This window comes from Athene cunicularia, assembly GCF_003259725.1.
Source record: "Athene cunicularia isolate RWA chromosome 2 unlocalized genomic scaffold, athCun1 chr2_part1, whole genome shotgun sequence".
NCBI classification, from domain to species: Eukaryota; Metazoa; Chordata; class Aves; order Strigiformes; family Strigidae; genus Athene; species Athene cunicularia.
In genome coordinates, this window is record NW_020799095.1 from 29,913,690 (window position 1) to 29,930,902 (window position 17,213).

Genomic DNA, 17,213 nt, shown 5'->3' on the forward strand with positions numbered 1-17,213 from the left:
CTAGTTAAGCCATTCTTCTTTCACAGATGTTTTGCATATTTTAAAAAAGTAAGAGCAATGGTTGATTGAATAATATATGTAACTAAAGATGTGAACATGAGATCATTGGAGGCACTGGGAGGATTCTTGAACAGCCACAGCCATCCCCAACAATTTACCTGTAATCTCTCACTCTCACCCATCCCACTCGCTTTTCAGGGGTGCTCTGTGTCCCAATGCCATCTGCATTTCCTTCCTTCTTCCTTCTCTTCCTCTGGGTTTATAAACAGTAACTGTTGTGCTAAAAATTTATATTAATTATCATCCATCAATTCCCTGAGCTATGGTGATTCACTGATAAAAAGCAGAATTAAAATTTTCAGATAGTACCTACATTGCTGCCAAAGCATCAAGTTTAATTAAATTATATGGACTACAGAAAATTCAGAGTTAGATTATATGCAACCTTGAATCTAGCATTCTAGAGCTGGCAACAGCAGAAGACAATAGTCAGTAGGTCCTTCTGCTTCAAAGCTTCATAAAGAAAAGGTTAAATAAGCAGAAACATCAGTTACCAATAGATGTGTTCTGTTAAAGGGGCTTTCTGAACCACTGTCTATAGACTTGGTTTATGCAGGATGTTTAAAGTTCATGTGCAATTCCTTGTACCACTTCAGCTTCAAGTCTGTTCCACATTAGGTATCGAAAAACATCTGACATCTCAGGAATGCTGATGTGGTCTTCAAGACAATTGTCTTTTCTGAAGAGAAGGAGGAGATAAGCCATTCACTCTAGTAACTCTTGCTGTTTCATATTGAAGTACATTACAATTTTTGGTAACAGTGAACTGTAAATTTACAGATCATTTAGATTAAGTAGTTAAGTTTCTATTTAAAAAAAAACCTACAGAAAAAAAAGTTCTTTATCATAAAATAAATGAGCAAGAACTAGTTAGAAATGGCTGTTACTTAGAAGTTAAGAGGTCTTATGTAATGAGAATGAACTGGCAGTGAATTGGCAATTATGTTTTATAAGAGAGTATGGACACACAGAGTTTCTTGCTCCCACAACATTTCTCTCAGTCTCTGACATGAATGCAAGTAATGCATACACACCTTCAGCAGAATATACTTGTGCCAATGATTTGAAAGCGTATTTGATGGCTAAATTACAGAGAAAAATAATTTGTGCATGGATGAAGTTACCCTAACTGTTCTATGTTTAGCAAATACCTGATGCCTAGTTGCACAATATTTTTAAAGTCTGTCTTATGTTTATTCTGATGGAATTTTTAAAATAGTTGTTCTTACTGCATATGCACTGAGAGAATTCCTTTCTGAAATTCCCTAAAATCTTAGTCTCCAGCATATGTTTTACAAGTCCAATAGTTTTATAAAATGTCATATAAACAGCAATTCCTGTTAAAATGTAAAATTAGATAATTTGAATTTAATTGATTATACTGTTATTGCAAATGTAAAACATACATGATTTATTTTCTCTATGGCAGTTAATTATGCTCTATATTCCTACCTGTTTAATTATCTCTTTCTGGTAATTCATCTTAAGGTTCAATTGCCTTTAAAACTGTATTTCTTTCTGTTATTAATTTATCTTAATTTTAAGGATATTTATGTTAGTATTTTCATTTGTGCTTTGAAATGAAAGTAATGGCACAGCTTTAAAGTCAATATTTTTTTTTACTAGTCAAGCATATCTAACCTGTATTTTAAGAGCAGGATGTACTAGAATTACAGAAAGTATTACTGACCCTTAAAACATAAGTGTAGTGTGTAAATCAATGTGTCATTTATGTCTTTTAGACCAGCAACCATTCAGAACTATTTTTGATTGATGGTTTGGGGTTCTTTTAATCTCTGAACTCATATCACATTGTCTCAACTAAAACCAATAGAAAAGCTCCAATTCTCCTTAGTGGACTATTGTCTAGGAATCACCACTGCTTAAAGAATAAAGAGTACAGGAAAACAGACAAGCTGACACAAAGAAAGTATAGATGTGAATATCATCATCTAAATGTCAAGAACTGCCTGTTCTCATGACCCTAAGAGATGATCGATTTGAGGAAGGTCCAGCATTAACCGTCCACTGGCCAAGGCTGATCCTGTCAGTAACAATAGTAGCACCTCTGCGATAACATATTTAAGAAGGGGGAAAAAATCCCATGCAATGAAAATTGTAGCCATAGAGACGAGTGAGAATATGTGAGAGAACCAACTCTACAGACACCAAGGTCAGTGCAGAAGGAGGGGGAGGAGGTGCTGTAGGTGCCAGAGCAGAGATTCCCCTGCAGCCCGTGGTGCAGCCCATGGTGAGGCAGGCTGGGCCCTGCAGCACATGGGGAGGATGGTGGAGCAGATCTCCACCTGCAGCCCATGGAGGATCCCAAAACGAGCAGGTGGATGTGCCCAAAGAAGGCTGTGACCTCATGGAAAGGCCCACTGGAGCAGGGTCCTGGCAGGACCTGTGGATGCATGGAGAGAGGAGCCCACACTGGAACAGATTTGCTGGCAGGAAAGAACCCACACTGGAGCAGTTTGTAAAGAACAGCCTGTGGGAAGGACTCACGTTGGAGAAGTTCATGGATAACTGTTTCCCATGGGAGGGACCTCACACTGGAGAAGGGGAAGCATGTGAGGAGCCCTCCCCCTGAGAAACAACACATGTTGAACTGAGTGCAAGCCCCACTCCCCATCTGCCTGTGCCACTGGCAGGGAGGAGGTAGAGAAAATGAGGAGTAAAGTTAAGCCTGGGAAGAAAGGAGGGGTGAGGGAAGGTGTTTTTAAGATTTGGTTTTAGTTCTCATTATTCTACTCTGATTTGATCGGTAATAACATTTTTCCCCGGGTCAAGTTTGTTTTGCCCGTGACATAATCAGTGAATGATCTCTCTCTGTCCTTATCTTGACCCGCAAGATTTTAATTATATTTTTCTCTCCCCTATCCAGCTGAGGAGTGAGAGTGATAGAGCAGCTTTGGTGGGCACCTGGCATCCAGTCAGGGTCAACCCACCACAAGCAGCATGCATGCTACCTTGTCTTTTAGACATTAACTCTGAAAGTACAAATATGTATAAAAAGCACCCTGAGTTTCTCTTTAGAAACAAACTGTTGATGAGGAATATATCACTTACTAGCAGCACAAGAATAGTTTCTATTTTCTAAAGTTTCTAGATACATCCTTGAGTTAGTGTGTTCACCGGTTTAAAGGAGAAGCTGTTTGTACCCACCCCTCGTTTCTCTAAGAACGCCTGCCAGCAGGTCAAATAATAATAAAAACTGTTTACAAGAACAAAGTTCTCACACAGGTGTGTTCAAGTACCGAACTATACATGTGGACTTGGTTGTGTTTGTTACTCAAACAACAGTTTGCCTAAACCCCGACTATTTCTCAAAAGAAAAAGAACCATTATTTTACAATGCAGTGAGCATTTATTGTTAAATTTCAGCAGTGAATTCACAGAATATATTTCATCAGCATAGAATCCAGCAAATATATCAATCTCTTTTGATACAATTTGTCATGAAACAAAGTCCAAGCATAAAACAATTCTTTGAAGTGATATAACATCATAAAGTAACTTTCTAAAGTAATTGCTGCTGAATTTTGAAGCAGTGTTCTTGGTTTTAGTTTGGTAATTTCTGTGTAGGGTTTTAACAGTGCTGAAGATGATCAAGGTCAATATTCAACTAACCAGCATTCAGTTAGGCATTAACCCGTTTTTATTAAGCAGTTTAGATAAAGCTCATATAATTACAAAATCCCTGACTAAACTATACAGTATCTGAGCCACAAAAAAGACTGAATTAAAATTTGAAGTTTCATCTACAAAGCCATTCTTTTATTTTTTGAGCAGAGCATTTGCACACAGATTCCTGCAATTTGCTCCTGCCAGGTGTCATGATACAGTTCTAAAGAATCAGCATGCATAATTTACTACATGTGAGTGAAAGTCCTAAGAGTTTTAAAGCTTTTTGATAATTATTTACTTATGCAGTAGTCTTACACCATGGATATTTAGCCATTGGTTTTGGTCATGTTTGACAAACAGGGAATCTGTACAGTTGCATTTTTTGGTTTAGTTCTGGTTTAAATTCACCTGTAACTGATTCTGATGTCAATTCAGAATCAAATCAAATCTGATTGAGTTCTGTTTAAACAGTTTAAAACTGTGGCTCAAATTCAGCTCCAGTTTGAGAAATATAGCGGTTCACACATTCCTTGGTTTTGCTTTGACACCCTGCTCATAGCACAGAGCTGAATTAAGTAAAATATCAGTTATGAATAAAATAGAGACCAAAAGAATTTTTGATCTAATGGCATTTGCTTGCAATAGATTTATATATAGTAATGCTATGTTCTTAAATCAGGAAATATTTACAGAATTCATGCATATATATATTTATGTAGATGTGCATGTTGTATGGTGTAAATGTGTAATACAGGTATATATGATTAGGCCTGTATATGTGTTAAAACAACATTTTTGGAAATGACATCTAAATGAAAAGTGTATTTTATCTGAAATACAGTTCTAAAATAATCTTATGAGAAAATATATACTATATTGATAACAAGTACTTCCGATCTAATAATAGCTTCATTTTGTTTATTGCATATCTGAAAACTGATACTAAATACTACTAATGAAAAACATGGTTTTACAGAGAAGTGTAAACTCTAGTAAAAACATATAAACTCTAATTCTTGTCTGAAACAAAAGAAGTAAGCATCAAGCTAAATACAGACTAGCAAGGTAAATAAAATTAATTTCAGAGAATCTTGCCTTTTATTATTATTATTTTTTTTAAATTTCAGATATGCATACTACTATTCTGCAATAGCAGCTGGTGTTCTTCTTGCTGCTTATGTCCAGACTTCATTTTGGACCCTAGCAGCAGGCCGGCAAATAAAAAAAATTAGAGAAGAGTTCTTTCATGCAATTATGAGACAGGAAATTGGATGGTTTGATGTAAATGATGTGGGAGAACTTAACACTCGTCTTCTAGAGTAAGTATACTGTACCTTTTCCAATGTTCTTTTATCTTGTTAGGCATGTGTGTATTACAATTTTTTTTTTTCATTTTTATTTTTAAGTTGAATTGTTTCATCGTGAAATGAAATTTTACTGTGAAATGAGATTGAAATATTTCATTGTCAAATGAAGTTTTCAAGTTTTCTCATGGAGCATCTTGGAGACTAGACTTCTAATACTTCTGATACTGGACTGTCACAGGGGCATCAGAAGAACATTTTGATAAATTCCCTTGAACTCTGAGGGTGGCTAAAGCCCAACATATGAGATTACACCCTTGAAGAGAAAACATAGTTCCTTTCTGTGCCCACTGAGCGCTGACTGACCCCAGCACCTGATTGTTCACACTCAGTGTGAACAGCTTTAACTGCATGACAAGCTATTCCTTTCTCTTTGCCCACATGAACCGGCTTTATCTTATCTTTCCAGATATCCCACAGTTTCCAAAGAGATCAAAAATTTGGAATTAAGAAAGTGAGGGTAACTTTGCACTATAGGCAGAATTTCAAACTTTTCAGACAAAACCAGGTTTATAGCACTATATTTTCACAAGAAATATGAAATCTTCCTTGACCACACTATGCAGTGCTTTATCTTGAAGCAAACTGTTGTTTGGAAGCAATGTATAAAGATTGTTCTCTACACAGATTCCCATGTAACAAATCTGAAAAGCTTTCTTGTGCTTTCTATATTTTCCTTCCTGTCTGGATGTAATTTGTTTTTCAGTGATGTTTCCAAGATTAGTGACGGAATAGGTGACAAAATTGGATTGCTTGTTCAAGCAATAACAACATTTGTAACAGGATTTATTGTTGGTCTCATAAGAGGATGGAAATTAACCCTTGTAATACTAGCAGTCAGTCCTGTCCTGGGACTTTCAGCAGCCCTCTGGGCAAAGGTAGGTTAACATACATTCAGTGTCAGGTTTTATATTAATGAGACATAATGGAATAAATCTACACATCTGTCATTCTTACTGTTAGAAGGTATTGCTTTGAACAGTTACAGCTTTAGAACATCTATGTACATAAATTCTTAGACGAACTGTATATAAATACCCTCATGTAGTTTGAATATTATAATTCCCATAGATTGGACAGACTTGTTTGATCTGAAGCTGTTTCTATGAATATAGCATATTTTTATATTGAAAAGGAAGCAAGGTATCCGCATTTGTAACTGTTAAACTTCACCTACATGAGTATTTGTTCTGTTGAAAGGAATAATTGCACCTCCTGAAAAATAAGTGAGTAAATTAGACCATGCCTTAGTCTCAGACAGTTTCTTTTCAGAGTTATTAACAGCTTAGGTAAGAAATTTTGGACAGACAGGTGAGAGGAGTACTAAATTACCATGTGATTGGAGTGACTTACGTTAGTAGTTTTGAAACCTTCAGATTTTTATCGTATTTTTTTCCCTTACATTTCAAGATCATATAAGTTTTCTCTGTCTTGAGTGAGTATATTGCAGAAAAGTGAGGAGTAGGGGAGTATGTGCTACATATGTCTACTGTCTAAGAGTCCTCATTGACTGTGGTTGATTAATATAAGCTATAGAGCCCTCTCGCTAAGGTAGCCAGACATGAGAATGAGCTAAGGAGATCTGCCTGGGGAGAACCAGATCATCTCAGTATGTCATCTAATCTCCTGCACTGAGTGAAAGCAGAGTGGAAAATTGCCCTTAGTTGTGGTGAATAGGTAATATTGAATTATTTGATTGAATTCATAATCTCATTAAGAATTTTGATATTGATCATTTGCACTCATACATAATATAATCAAAAGGCTTCATATTGGAATAAAGTAACTCTGATAAAAGCCATTATGAAGTGATGGAGCTCATTCTGTTTTTCTTAAGTCAAAATATTTGATCCTACATTAGGTTCTCTCTGCTTTTACTGACAAAGAACAAGCTGCATATGCAAAAGCAGGTGCTGTTGCAGAGGAAGTTCTGGCAGCAGTTCGTACTGTAATAGCTTTTGGAGGACAGGAAAAAGAAATTAAAAGGTAAGAGCAATATTATCAGCTGATTTTGCAGTACTCATTTCAGATGGTTTGAAATTTTCTTGTATCTTTGCTGTTGAAAGTCTGTCAAAACAAGTAAATCTCATGCTTCCTGCTTTTATAGGTAATGGGGAATTGTCTGTTTCAGGTTATTGTTTTTAATTACATGTTGAAAGACAAATTAGTTACTCTTCTAGAAAATGACAAAATACATTGATACATTGTCTCTACTCTAGAAAGTGTACAAACTACCTTAAACATCACACACTGAGAACTTCAGACAAAAAAAAAGGCTGCCATGAGAAAAGATGATGGTATACTTGGTAATCTGATTACTCAGTAGTTGTGAAGGTACTAATAAACAATATCTCTACTTCCACTGTGCTGTAAAACATTGTTCTTGTGATATATATTTAACCTTTTATCTTAAGGTAATGATTATAGCCTCAAAACCCGTCATGAATGGTTCATGATCAAAGTTCACTGACCTGCAGGTTATTTAAGAAACCTGAATGCCAGTCCCTGAACTTCAATGCCCTTTTTTTTCTATATACCATGTTGACTGATGTTGGCTATTTCAGGAGTTACCTTAAAGTCTCCGTGCCTGACTACCAGGCTCACCTTTGTACAGTCTTAGGGCTATATAGTTTATATATATAGTTGTACTTTGTGAGTATAATGTTCTTTTTCTAACTCATCCACAGAGTTTTTGGTGCTGTGTGCCATGGTATGCATCTATTTCTATTTTTCTTCTAGATACCATAAAAATTTGGAAGATGCTAAACGGATTGGAATAAAAAAGGCTATTACAGCTAATATTTCTATGGGTGCTGCTTTCTTACTGATATATGCATCATATGCACTGGCCTTCTGGTATGGAACCACCTTGGTCTTAACTGATGATTACACTATTGGCAAAGTTCTTACAGTAAGTATTAATGAGTATATTCCCAATAACAGTAAGAAATACAAAAGAAAATACATTAAAGTGTATATTGGGAATTTGAGTTTAATAAGAAATATATGCCAAAATCAGCAAAAAAAATCCTTTCTTCTTAACAAGATTCTCACCACAGAAGTCTATGTGTTTTTCTATAGTATCTCAGTATTTACATCAAGTCAAATAAAACATATTTTTCAATTGCTTCTACATCTTTTCTGACTTCCATAAGATCAGAGTGTTATAGAAATAGTTCAGTCAAAAACTGAAGTACAGTCCCCTTCCTAGTTGCTATTTGTTTTCATATTTGTAAGGATGAATATATTTTCAGGATGCAGAAGCAAATAGTTCTATTTTTAGTTGTTTTGTGGTCTAAATAGATAATTTTATTGATACTTTTCATATATTTTGCACCATAAAAGCTTCAAATCACTTCTCAAGAGGGAGAAAAATATACTTGTGCCCCGCAAATATGTCACCATCTAACCAAAGAAAGAAAACCATAACTCATAAGTCATAACTTAAGTTCTTCTCTTGATGTGGCAACCAGTCTAATTTTGTATGAGATATTAAACAAATATGGTAAGAAGAATAACTCTAACCATGATGAAACCCAACCAAGAGATCATATGTATATATTTATCTTTTTTAAACTGCATGTTTTGTTTTACTTACTAAGTTTGTGGAAAATGGCTGATATGATTTATTGGATCTTTTGAACCTGCCAACTTTTTTTTAAAAGACAGACTGGTGTACAGAGAACATTTCAGTGAGGTTGTCCCCCTTGTGTGTAATTTTTTTAGTTCAAAGTATTGACAAATTCTGTTGTCTGTTTTGTAGTTCATTGGACAGGTGTTTTTATAACATGAATGGGAGGGTGTTGCCTTATTACATAACACATCTGTGAATGACCAGTTGGAGAAAATAGGATGGGTGTGATGGACCTTTGCTCTGATGTACTATGGCTGTTATAACAATCTCTGTTTGAGCAGTGTGGTTTTATTACTTTTGTTTTGATGCTAGCTGAAAGCAATAAACTGTGCTTTTCTAAGAAAATTATATTTTTTTTTCTTTTTCTGTTTTTTCATGTTTGCTTGCACTCACTCTCTTTCATTCCAGCAGAGGGACCCTTTATTACTTTGTGATGGAGAAGCTGGATTTGTACACTTCTATTTCACTGTCCCTTTTAAAGCAGAATGATAATGCATTGCATATCCATCTTTGTTCCATGGGAAGATATGCAATATACTTCCTGCTCTTTGGAACATCTTTTGCCAAAGATCAAATTCTGAAACCTCAGATGTAACTATACATTTTTTGGCATAGATTTTGCAGGTCTCAATCACTCTTTCACTTCTTATCAGTATGATTGCAACATTCACATTGTGCACAGATTCCGTTTTCTTAATGTTATTCTCTGTTGAAGAGACTCTTTCATTTTTTCTTTAATTCTAGGTTCCTTAATCTTCTGTTAACAGGCATGGAGCCTCCTGACCCAAAGATATCTAATGTAAATAAATAAATGTAGTTCTCTGCTTAAATAAGAATTGATATATGTCACCACATACATTTCTTTTAGGTCTTTTTCTCGGTATTGATTGGAGCTTTCAGTATTGGACAGACTGCTCCAAGCATAGAATCATTTGCTAGTGCAAGAGGAGCTGCCTATGCAATCTTTAACATCATAGACAATGTGAGTATCTTTGCCCTCACTCTCATTTCAAAAATGAGAGACCTTTCTTTTTAAAGTTCAGGCACTATTTAGGGATATGAAATTAGTAAAAGTGTGTAAATAAGCAGAAATATAAACATAAAAGCAGATAGAATGTATAATTATTAGTTAGTTGATCTTCTAGAGTTATTAGTCCTTGCTTCAAAAGTTAAAGTAGACTGGATCTCTGAATCATTTGGTGTTGGAGGTATCCTCTAATGTTTTTATCACAAAGGGCACATCTATGGTGCTATATAGATAAGTGATTACAGCTGATGTAGGTACATGAACATAGGCGTAAAGGTATCAGTGGAACCATCAGTAGCATGACTGTTGGCAAATCAATAAAACAAGCTGGTAACCTGGATATGTACTTCAATCACCAAGTCTGAAATCAGGGAAACTCTAATTTTACTAGCTAACAAAGCTCTATGAAATGCAACTGCATGTTTTGTACTATTAAGACATGCTTCCAGTTCTAGCCCCACCCTAGATGGAAACAAAACCAGCGATAATAAAGAACTCTGTTTCTGCTTAATGGTCAGTGGATCAGTTCTTTCTCACACAAATAGTTTCAGCAGAAAGGGCAAAGCTATAAATGAACAGCATATGAACAGCTCATTCATGATGATCTATTCCGGTGAATCATCAGGGAGTGAAATTAATCTCAAATTATGGCTAGCTATGGGTGCAGTCTGAAATACGATGTAGTAAATTCACACAAAAGCTTAAATGGAGAAATTATAGAAGTCTTCTTGCATGAGTAGATCATCAATGTAGTAATGAGGCAGCAAAACATGCAATTTATGTTTCAGAAATCTCACCTAAGTTACTTTAAAATTACATTCACTATCTCTGCAGAATAACAGTGCATTCTAGGACTACTTTATTAAAAGAATCATTAGGAAATAAGATCTTTTTTTAAAAAAATAATTTTGTTTTGCACAGGAACCTCAAATTGACAGTTATTCAGAGACAGGTTACAAACCAGACCACATTAAAGGGAACTTGGAATTCCAAAATGTTCACTTCAATTATCCATCCAGACCAGATGTTGAGGTACTGTAAATGAAACTTTATACATATTACAGTTAAACATGTGGATCATTTGTTAGGGAAAAAAAGTCAAATAAATAAAAGTTTGTTGAAAATATAACAATCCAAGTTGTTTCTCTGATTTATATAAAGCTCCCTTGCCACCACAGTGATTATGGCTAGAGTTATTTACACCTTGGCTAAACATGTTGAGTTTTCGGAATAATTTTCTGTCTAAAGCTATAGTCAGTGTGACTATGGAGTAAAACTTAAAGATTTATTGCTTTCAATCTAAATTTATGCTTCTAACCCAGGTGTGTAGTAATAATAATGAGATAGTGGGTTTCAAAAGTACCTGCAATGCAGCTCTGTTAAGACAACGTATGTCAACCAGTTAAAGAAAGCAGATCCAGCAAGGACGTGTTATATATGGAATAGAGATCAGAGTCTGTATTTATTTTTCTGTCTAGTCAAAGGAAAAGTTTGCTTTTTAAAGCACTGTAATAAATCCAGAGTCTTAATGCAGTGGAGGTGGAAGACATTTGAATGATTTCTGAAAATATTTTCATAAAGAGTGTCTTTGCTCTACATAATGATTTCCTTCCCTACCTTGAAGGAAAATCATTGACCTTGATAAAGGGATCTTTCTTACTTTTGATAGGCAGAAAGGAAAGACACAAAGTTTTATTTTTAAGCCATTTTTACTAATAAATATGTTAAATATTTCAGCTTTCCCTTCTGTCAAGAAAATCAGTTAAGTGAATGTGCTTGATATTTCTTCATGTAGAAATATAAATAAAAAGACAACTATTGATGTCAGTGGATTATTTTATGAGTTTATACAGGTATGATATGTATAGAGATTTCTCCCCCATAGTTTCAGATATAATAATTTTAGGAAGCTAAGGCTACACCAAACATTTGGTATTTCATAAATTATAGTAAAGAGAAAAATGAGACAGTCAAGTAACTCAGGATAGTTTATTTCTGCCTAAATTTAATCTACCAAACTTTCAAGTTAACTCTTCAACAGGACTGAGTGTAGCAAAGTAACTGACAAGCGTGCTAAAGACTGCAAGTTACTTCCTATCTCACTAGACTGATTTATTTGCTGTCCTTACTCTCTCTTCTCTGTTTGCTTTAAGTTAGAAACAGCCTAAAGGGATTTAATTATGGATTTAATTTTGGCATAGAAAAAAGTTTCTGATCAGTAGTCCACTGAAATCAGGATTTAGAACAAATTCTATTTGCTACTTTATTTACATTATATTTGTTTGAGTTGTTCTATACAAGGTCTATAGACAAAATTATCTATAGCATTATGACCAGAAGATTAAATAAGGCTGCTTCATAAATTTTCAACATATTGGACTTCTTGTTTTGATCTAAAAATATTATAGCAAAATAAGACATACTAAAAGTTATGATTTTTCCATGACTCTTGTTCCTAATATATATTTTATTTTATAGTTTATTTATGTGTATTTGTATTATGTTTTATTATATTTTATCTTGTTCCTAATATATATTTTACTTGTAAAGCACATAAATATTGGTACTAAGAGTGAAGAGGCAGTAGTGATGCTGAAGGTAGAAATTTAGGGAGAAAGAGATGGTAACAAGGTCCCAGGGCTGCAAGGTATCAGGAAGTACAATGGGAGAGTCCCATATCGGTGCATGGCTGTACATTTATAATGGTAAAATGCATTTAGCCATGGTGCAGATGCTGATATTCAGGTATGCATAGTTCATTGAAGCCTAGTCCTTCTAGAAGACTAATCAGCAAAAAATATGCTTTTCTCCATTTCAATATACATTTCCAACCACAGAAGTGGTACAAAGTAGTGAAAGCTGTACATATTCCTGTATGCCTTTTGTCATGTAAAGCAGAAACATTTATTCCTTTTTTCCTATTGTCTTTTCTTAGTACTCAAGAGAGCAGGTTAAGGTGGTCAAAATCAAATATACATGGCATGGACATGCTAACTGTGTGTCTGTTCTCCAGCCCCACTACACAGCCCAATACAGGTTATATTACTGAAAATAGAATGAAAGAGCAAATACATGGCACCAAAAACCTATATTTACCCTCTGTATGAGTCCCAAGGAAGGCAAAACTTTGTATATTCCATGGCTGTGAAATGATATGTTTTATGCTGACTAGTACAAAAAAGTTATATACTGTGCAATGAAATGTCACCATTGTAAAGAATCCCCACCAGCAATTCCAGACAAAAGGGGAAAATTTAATGACACTTCAAGGTTACTAAAATGACTTTTCCTCCAAAACAATCTAGAGTATATTCTTTCCCTTCTAACCATGACTTTTGTTGTAGAGTATTTTACCTGTAGTTTGCATGGCTCATTAAAGAAAAAGATGAGGGAACATAATAGAGAAATATTGCATCATATTGTTTCTATATTATATTTTAGTTATGGGTAGTAACCATATTATTATTAATTAGTCATATGAACTGGTTCATGATACGGGTAATTGTGAAGTGTGTTGTATAATACGTTAATATTTGAACCACCTGTGATGTAAATATGAAGAAAATTAAGCTGAAGTCATTAGTTACCCAAAATTTAAACTCATATCTTTATAAATTTTATTTTGTATCAGTCTGCTATAAATATGAGAGATATTTTATTGTAGTATTTAAAGTTTCCTCAAATTTACACTGACATTTTTACATAGTGTTATGTGTTGCTTACCTTTCATATATGCACAGATACTAAAGGGCTTGAATCTGAAGGTTAATTGTGGCCAGACAGTGGCCCTGGTTGGTGGCAGTGGCTGTGGGAAAAGTACAACTGTTCAGCTCATCCAGAGATTTTATGATCCCAAGGAAGGCACGGTAAGATACCTCAAGTGAGAGGACTGCTCTGTGTCACAGTTGTTGGAAGTCTGGTTCTGCTCTCGCTGCCCTTGTTCCAATGACATGGCAAAGTCTCCCCTAAAAAGGCATGGGCCAGCGTGGGGAGAGAGGTTCCTTGACCAAAACTCTTAGTAAACAGGTTTTGTCTGCTTCCTTTTGTTTAGGTTACTATTGATGGGCAGGATATTAAGACCTTAAATATAAGATATCTGCGGGAGATTATTGGTGTAGTGAATCAGGAGCCCGTGCTCTTTGCTACCACTATTGCAGAAAACATTCGTTACGGCCGTGAGGGTGTCACCATGGAAGAGATTGAAAAAGCTACGAAGGAAGCAAATGCTTATGACTTCATCATGAAGCTACCCAATGTAAGCAAACCAGCTGCCCTGCTGAAATAATTTCTCCTAAACCTTCTTGTGCCAAATAGTTCCTTAGAAGGGATTTTTGGAAACAGAGGAAGCTTTCCCTGGAGCTGTGAGCAGGCACAGCTCTGCAGAGCTGCTTCATAACTTCTGAGAATAATTTTGATTTTAAATGTTTAGGTCATGACTTGATGATCATTTGGAGAGCTACTGGAATTCCAGGGACACAAACGATTAGGCAGATATATCCAAGTGGGTGTTTGTCCTGTAGTGTTTTAGATGAAGGAAAAAGTGCTGCTGGGGCTACTGACACCACCGTGCCTTTTCTTTACATGGCCTTACTCTGGTGAAAGGGCTGTGCTACTAAGGGTTGTGGAAATGTGTGTGGTTATCTTGTAGAAGTTTGAAACCGTGGTTGGAGAAAGAGGGGCACAGCTGAGTGGAGGCCAGAAGCAAAGAATAGCAATTGCCCGAGCTCTGGTTCGCAATCCTAAGATCCTTCTGCTTGATGAGGCAACATCAGCTTTGGATACTGAGAGTGAATCAGTTGTGCAGGCGGCACTGGACAAGGTCAGTAGCGTTCTAAAATGAAGCAGGTAAGCAGGAGCCTAACATTTACTTTTTTCCCAGACATTTGTTGAAAGAGCTGCAAGAAATATAGACCCTTAAAACACAAAATGTAAACATGTATTCGGCAAATATTTTTGAGATCCTGCATGTATTGCAGAGAGGAATCTTTTTTTCAAGTGAGAAGATGGAATTATATTTTCTGCATTAGTAAGCTTAAATCAACATTTTTTTCGTGCAAGTACCATTCCCTGCAATCATCTATCTTACTGACATGCATATTGTTGTCAGTCACCTATTCAGTTAACTTGTATTGAAGCCTGACAGACAAGGTAAGTTCTACCAGCATGTCATGACTGTAGCAGTGACTTGGCAGGGAACACTGCAAGGAGACATTTGCTTCAGTTAATATGAATACTTCTAGGTGCTTGTTTTGGTTTAATGTAGAGCTGTCTCACTAAGGGACAGCTGATACCTGGTGCCCCTCAGGAGTCTCTATATGCATACTGGGGCTGTACCCCCAAACAGTTTTCTGAATTTACTCAGTTGGATTCTGCTGGAGTACTGTAATTTTCCTGCTCTGTTGCATAAGGAAAGACATTTTGAGGAGAATTATTAATGGAAGTACATTTAATAGAGAAGTTATTTGTTTAGTTTTTCTTGGTCACATTGTCTTATAAACTCGGATCCTCATAAACCTTTGCAGAAGACCTAGGGACTCATAGAATGGTTTGGTTTGGAAGGGACTTTTAAAGGTCATCTAGTCAAATCCCTCTGCCATGCGCAGGGATATCTTTCACTAGATCAGGTTGCTCAAAGCCCTGCCCAACCTGACTTTGAACAGTTCCAAGGATGGAGAATCCACTACTTTTCTGGGCAACCTGTACCAGTGTCTCACCACCCTCATCATAAAAAATTTCTTCCTTCAATCTAAATCTACCCTCCTTCAGTTTAAAACCACTGTCCCTTGTCCTGTCATTACAGGTCCTGGTAAAAAGTCTCTCTCCACCTATGTTATAAGACCCCTTCAAGTACCAAAAGGCTACAAAAAGGTCTGACTAGAGCCTTCTCTTCTCCAGGCTGAACAACCCCAACTCTCTCAGACTTTCTTCATAGGAGAGCTCTTTCAGCCCTCTGTTCATTTTTGTGGGCCTGCTCAAGACCTGCTCTGACAGGTCTTCCATGTACTGAGGGCTCCTGAACTGGATGCAGTACTCCAGATAGACTCTCACCAGAGCTGAGTAGAGGGGGAGAATCCCTCCACCTGCTGGCCATGCTTCTTTTTATGCAGCCCAGGACATGATTGGCTTTCCGGGGTCCAAGCGCACATTGTCAACGTATGTCTGATTTTTCATCAAAGCACTTCCAAGCCAGTCTCCGCAGGGCTGCTCTCAATCTATTCATCCTCCAGTCTGTGTTGATACAAAGGATTGCCCTGACCCAGGTGCAGGGCCTTGTTGAACTTCATGAGGTTCACATGGGCCCACTCATCAAGCCTGTCAAACACCCTCTGGATGCCATCACTTCCCTCAAGTGAATCAACTGCACCACTTGGCTTGGTGTCATCTGCAGACTTGCTGAGTGTGCACTCAATCTCATTTGTCTGTGTCAGTGAGGAAGGTATTAAATAGTATGGGTACCAGTATGGACCTTCGAGGGACATCACTGAAGATTAAATCTATCCAGGTTCCAACAAAATTCTACAGCTTGGGATCATTACTTTGATTATTTAAACTAAAAATTGTGTGATCATTTTAATACAGCCTGGTAATTAAAATGGCAAGCTGTGACATTTGCTACATTGTGTGCGATAGGCTTATAAATGTCCAAAGATAGATAGTTAGTTGAAATGTATTTCACATGAAATTGCAGAGAATTTTATTTTCACTGAAGTCAGCAATGACTTAGAGGTTAAAACACTGACATTTTTAGAATGCCAGTGTGAACGCCAGTGAGTATTTTCTGATGCTTCTGAGTATAAAATATCCTTTACAGATTTTAACATTTTGATGAACAATCATGGGCTTAAATATTAAAAAATTTATCATTTTAAAAATTTTAAAAAATTTTAAGGTTTGTAACATTCTAAAACTCAAATATAATTTCATTTAGATATTTGTGATCAAAATTTGATGGTTTTATGTGCCACAGTGAAAGATTGTCTCTAATATTAATTTTCAAGATAAAGATTATATTTCTGTTTTAAGGTACTCATTAAAGTCCATTCTTAAAATTTATTTTGTAAGATATTTTTCTGTGCATCGTTTTAATGTTTCTTTTAGGTATTATCCAGCTTCTAATATGATGAACAGTTTTTGAATATACTTAGAGATATTAATGATAAATATTGTTATTTCTAGGCAAGAGAAGGACGCACCACGGTTATAGTAGCCCATCGACTGTCAACAGTCAGAAATGCAGATCTTATAGCTGTGTTTGAAGGTGGAGTTATCACAGAACAGGGGGATCATTTTAAATTGCTTGAGAGAAAGGGAATCTACTACAAACTTGTTAACATGCAGGTACTTTTTTCTCTCTAAATTTTCTGTATTCCATGCCCATAGTTATTATATGCTATAAGTAGTATGGGGAATCCTGCAGCATATTTTGTTAACTTTTCATACTTTGAAAGGAGAGCAGTAATTTGAGAGAGAAGACCACCAGTTTTGATACCAGACCTAT

The 17,213-nt window shown here is 35.9% G+C and overlaps 1 protein-coding gene across 7 annotated transcripts in view; it reads left to right on the plus strand.

Moving 5' to 3' along the window:
* Positions 1–17,213, plus strand: part of ABCB1 (ATP binding cassette subfamily B member 1) — a 117,708-nt gene that overhangs the window by 17,907 nt on the left and 82,588 nt on the right. For all 7 annotated transcript variants that reach the window (XM_026842458.1, XM_026842457.1, XM_026842456.1 and 4 more), the window contains 10 exons: positions 4,818–5,009; positions 5,761–5,932; positions 6,916–7,040; positions 7,794–7,965; positions 9,557–9,670; positions 10,637–10,747; positions 13,456–13,581; positions 13,767–13,970; positions 14,364–14,534; positions 16,892–17,053. In XM_026842458.1, coding sequence (XP_026698259.1) covers positions 4,818–5,009; positions 5,761–5,932; positions 6,916–7,040; positions 7,794–7,965; positions 9,557–9,670; positions 10,637–10,747; positions 13,456–13,581; positions 13,767–13,970; positions 14,364–14,534; positions 16,892–17,053 — 1,549 coding nt within the window. The remainder of the gene's footprint in view (positions 1–4,817; positions 5,010–5,760; positions 5,933–6,915; positions 7,041–7,793; positions 7,966–9,556; positions 9,671–10,636; positions 10,748–13,455; positions 13,582–13,766; positions 13,971–14,363; positions 14,535–16,891; positions 17,054–17,213) is intronic.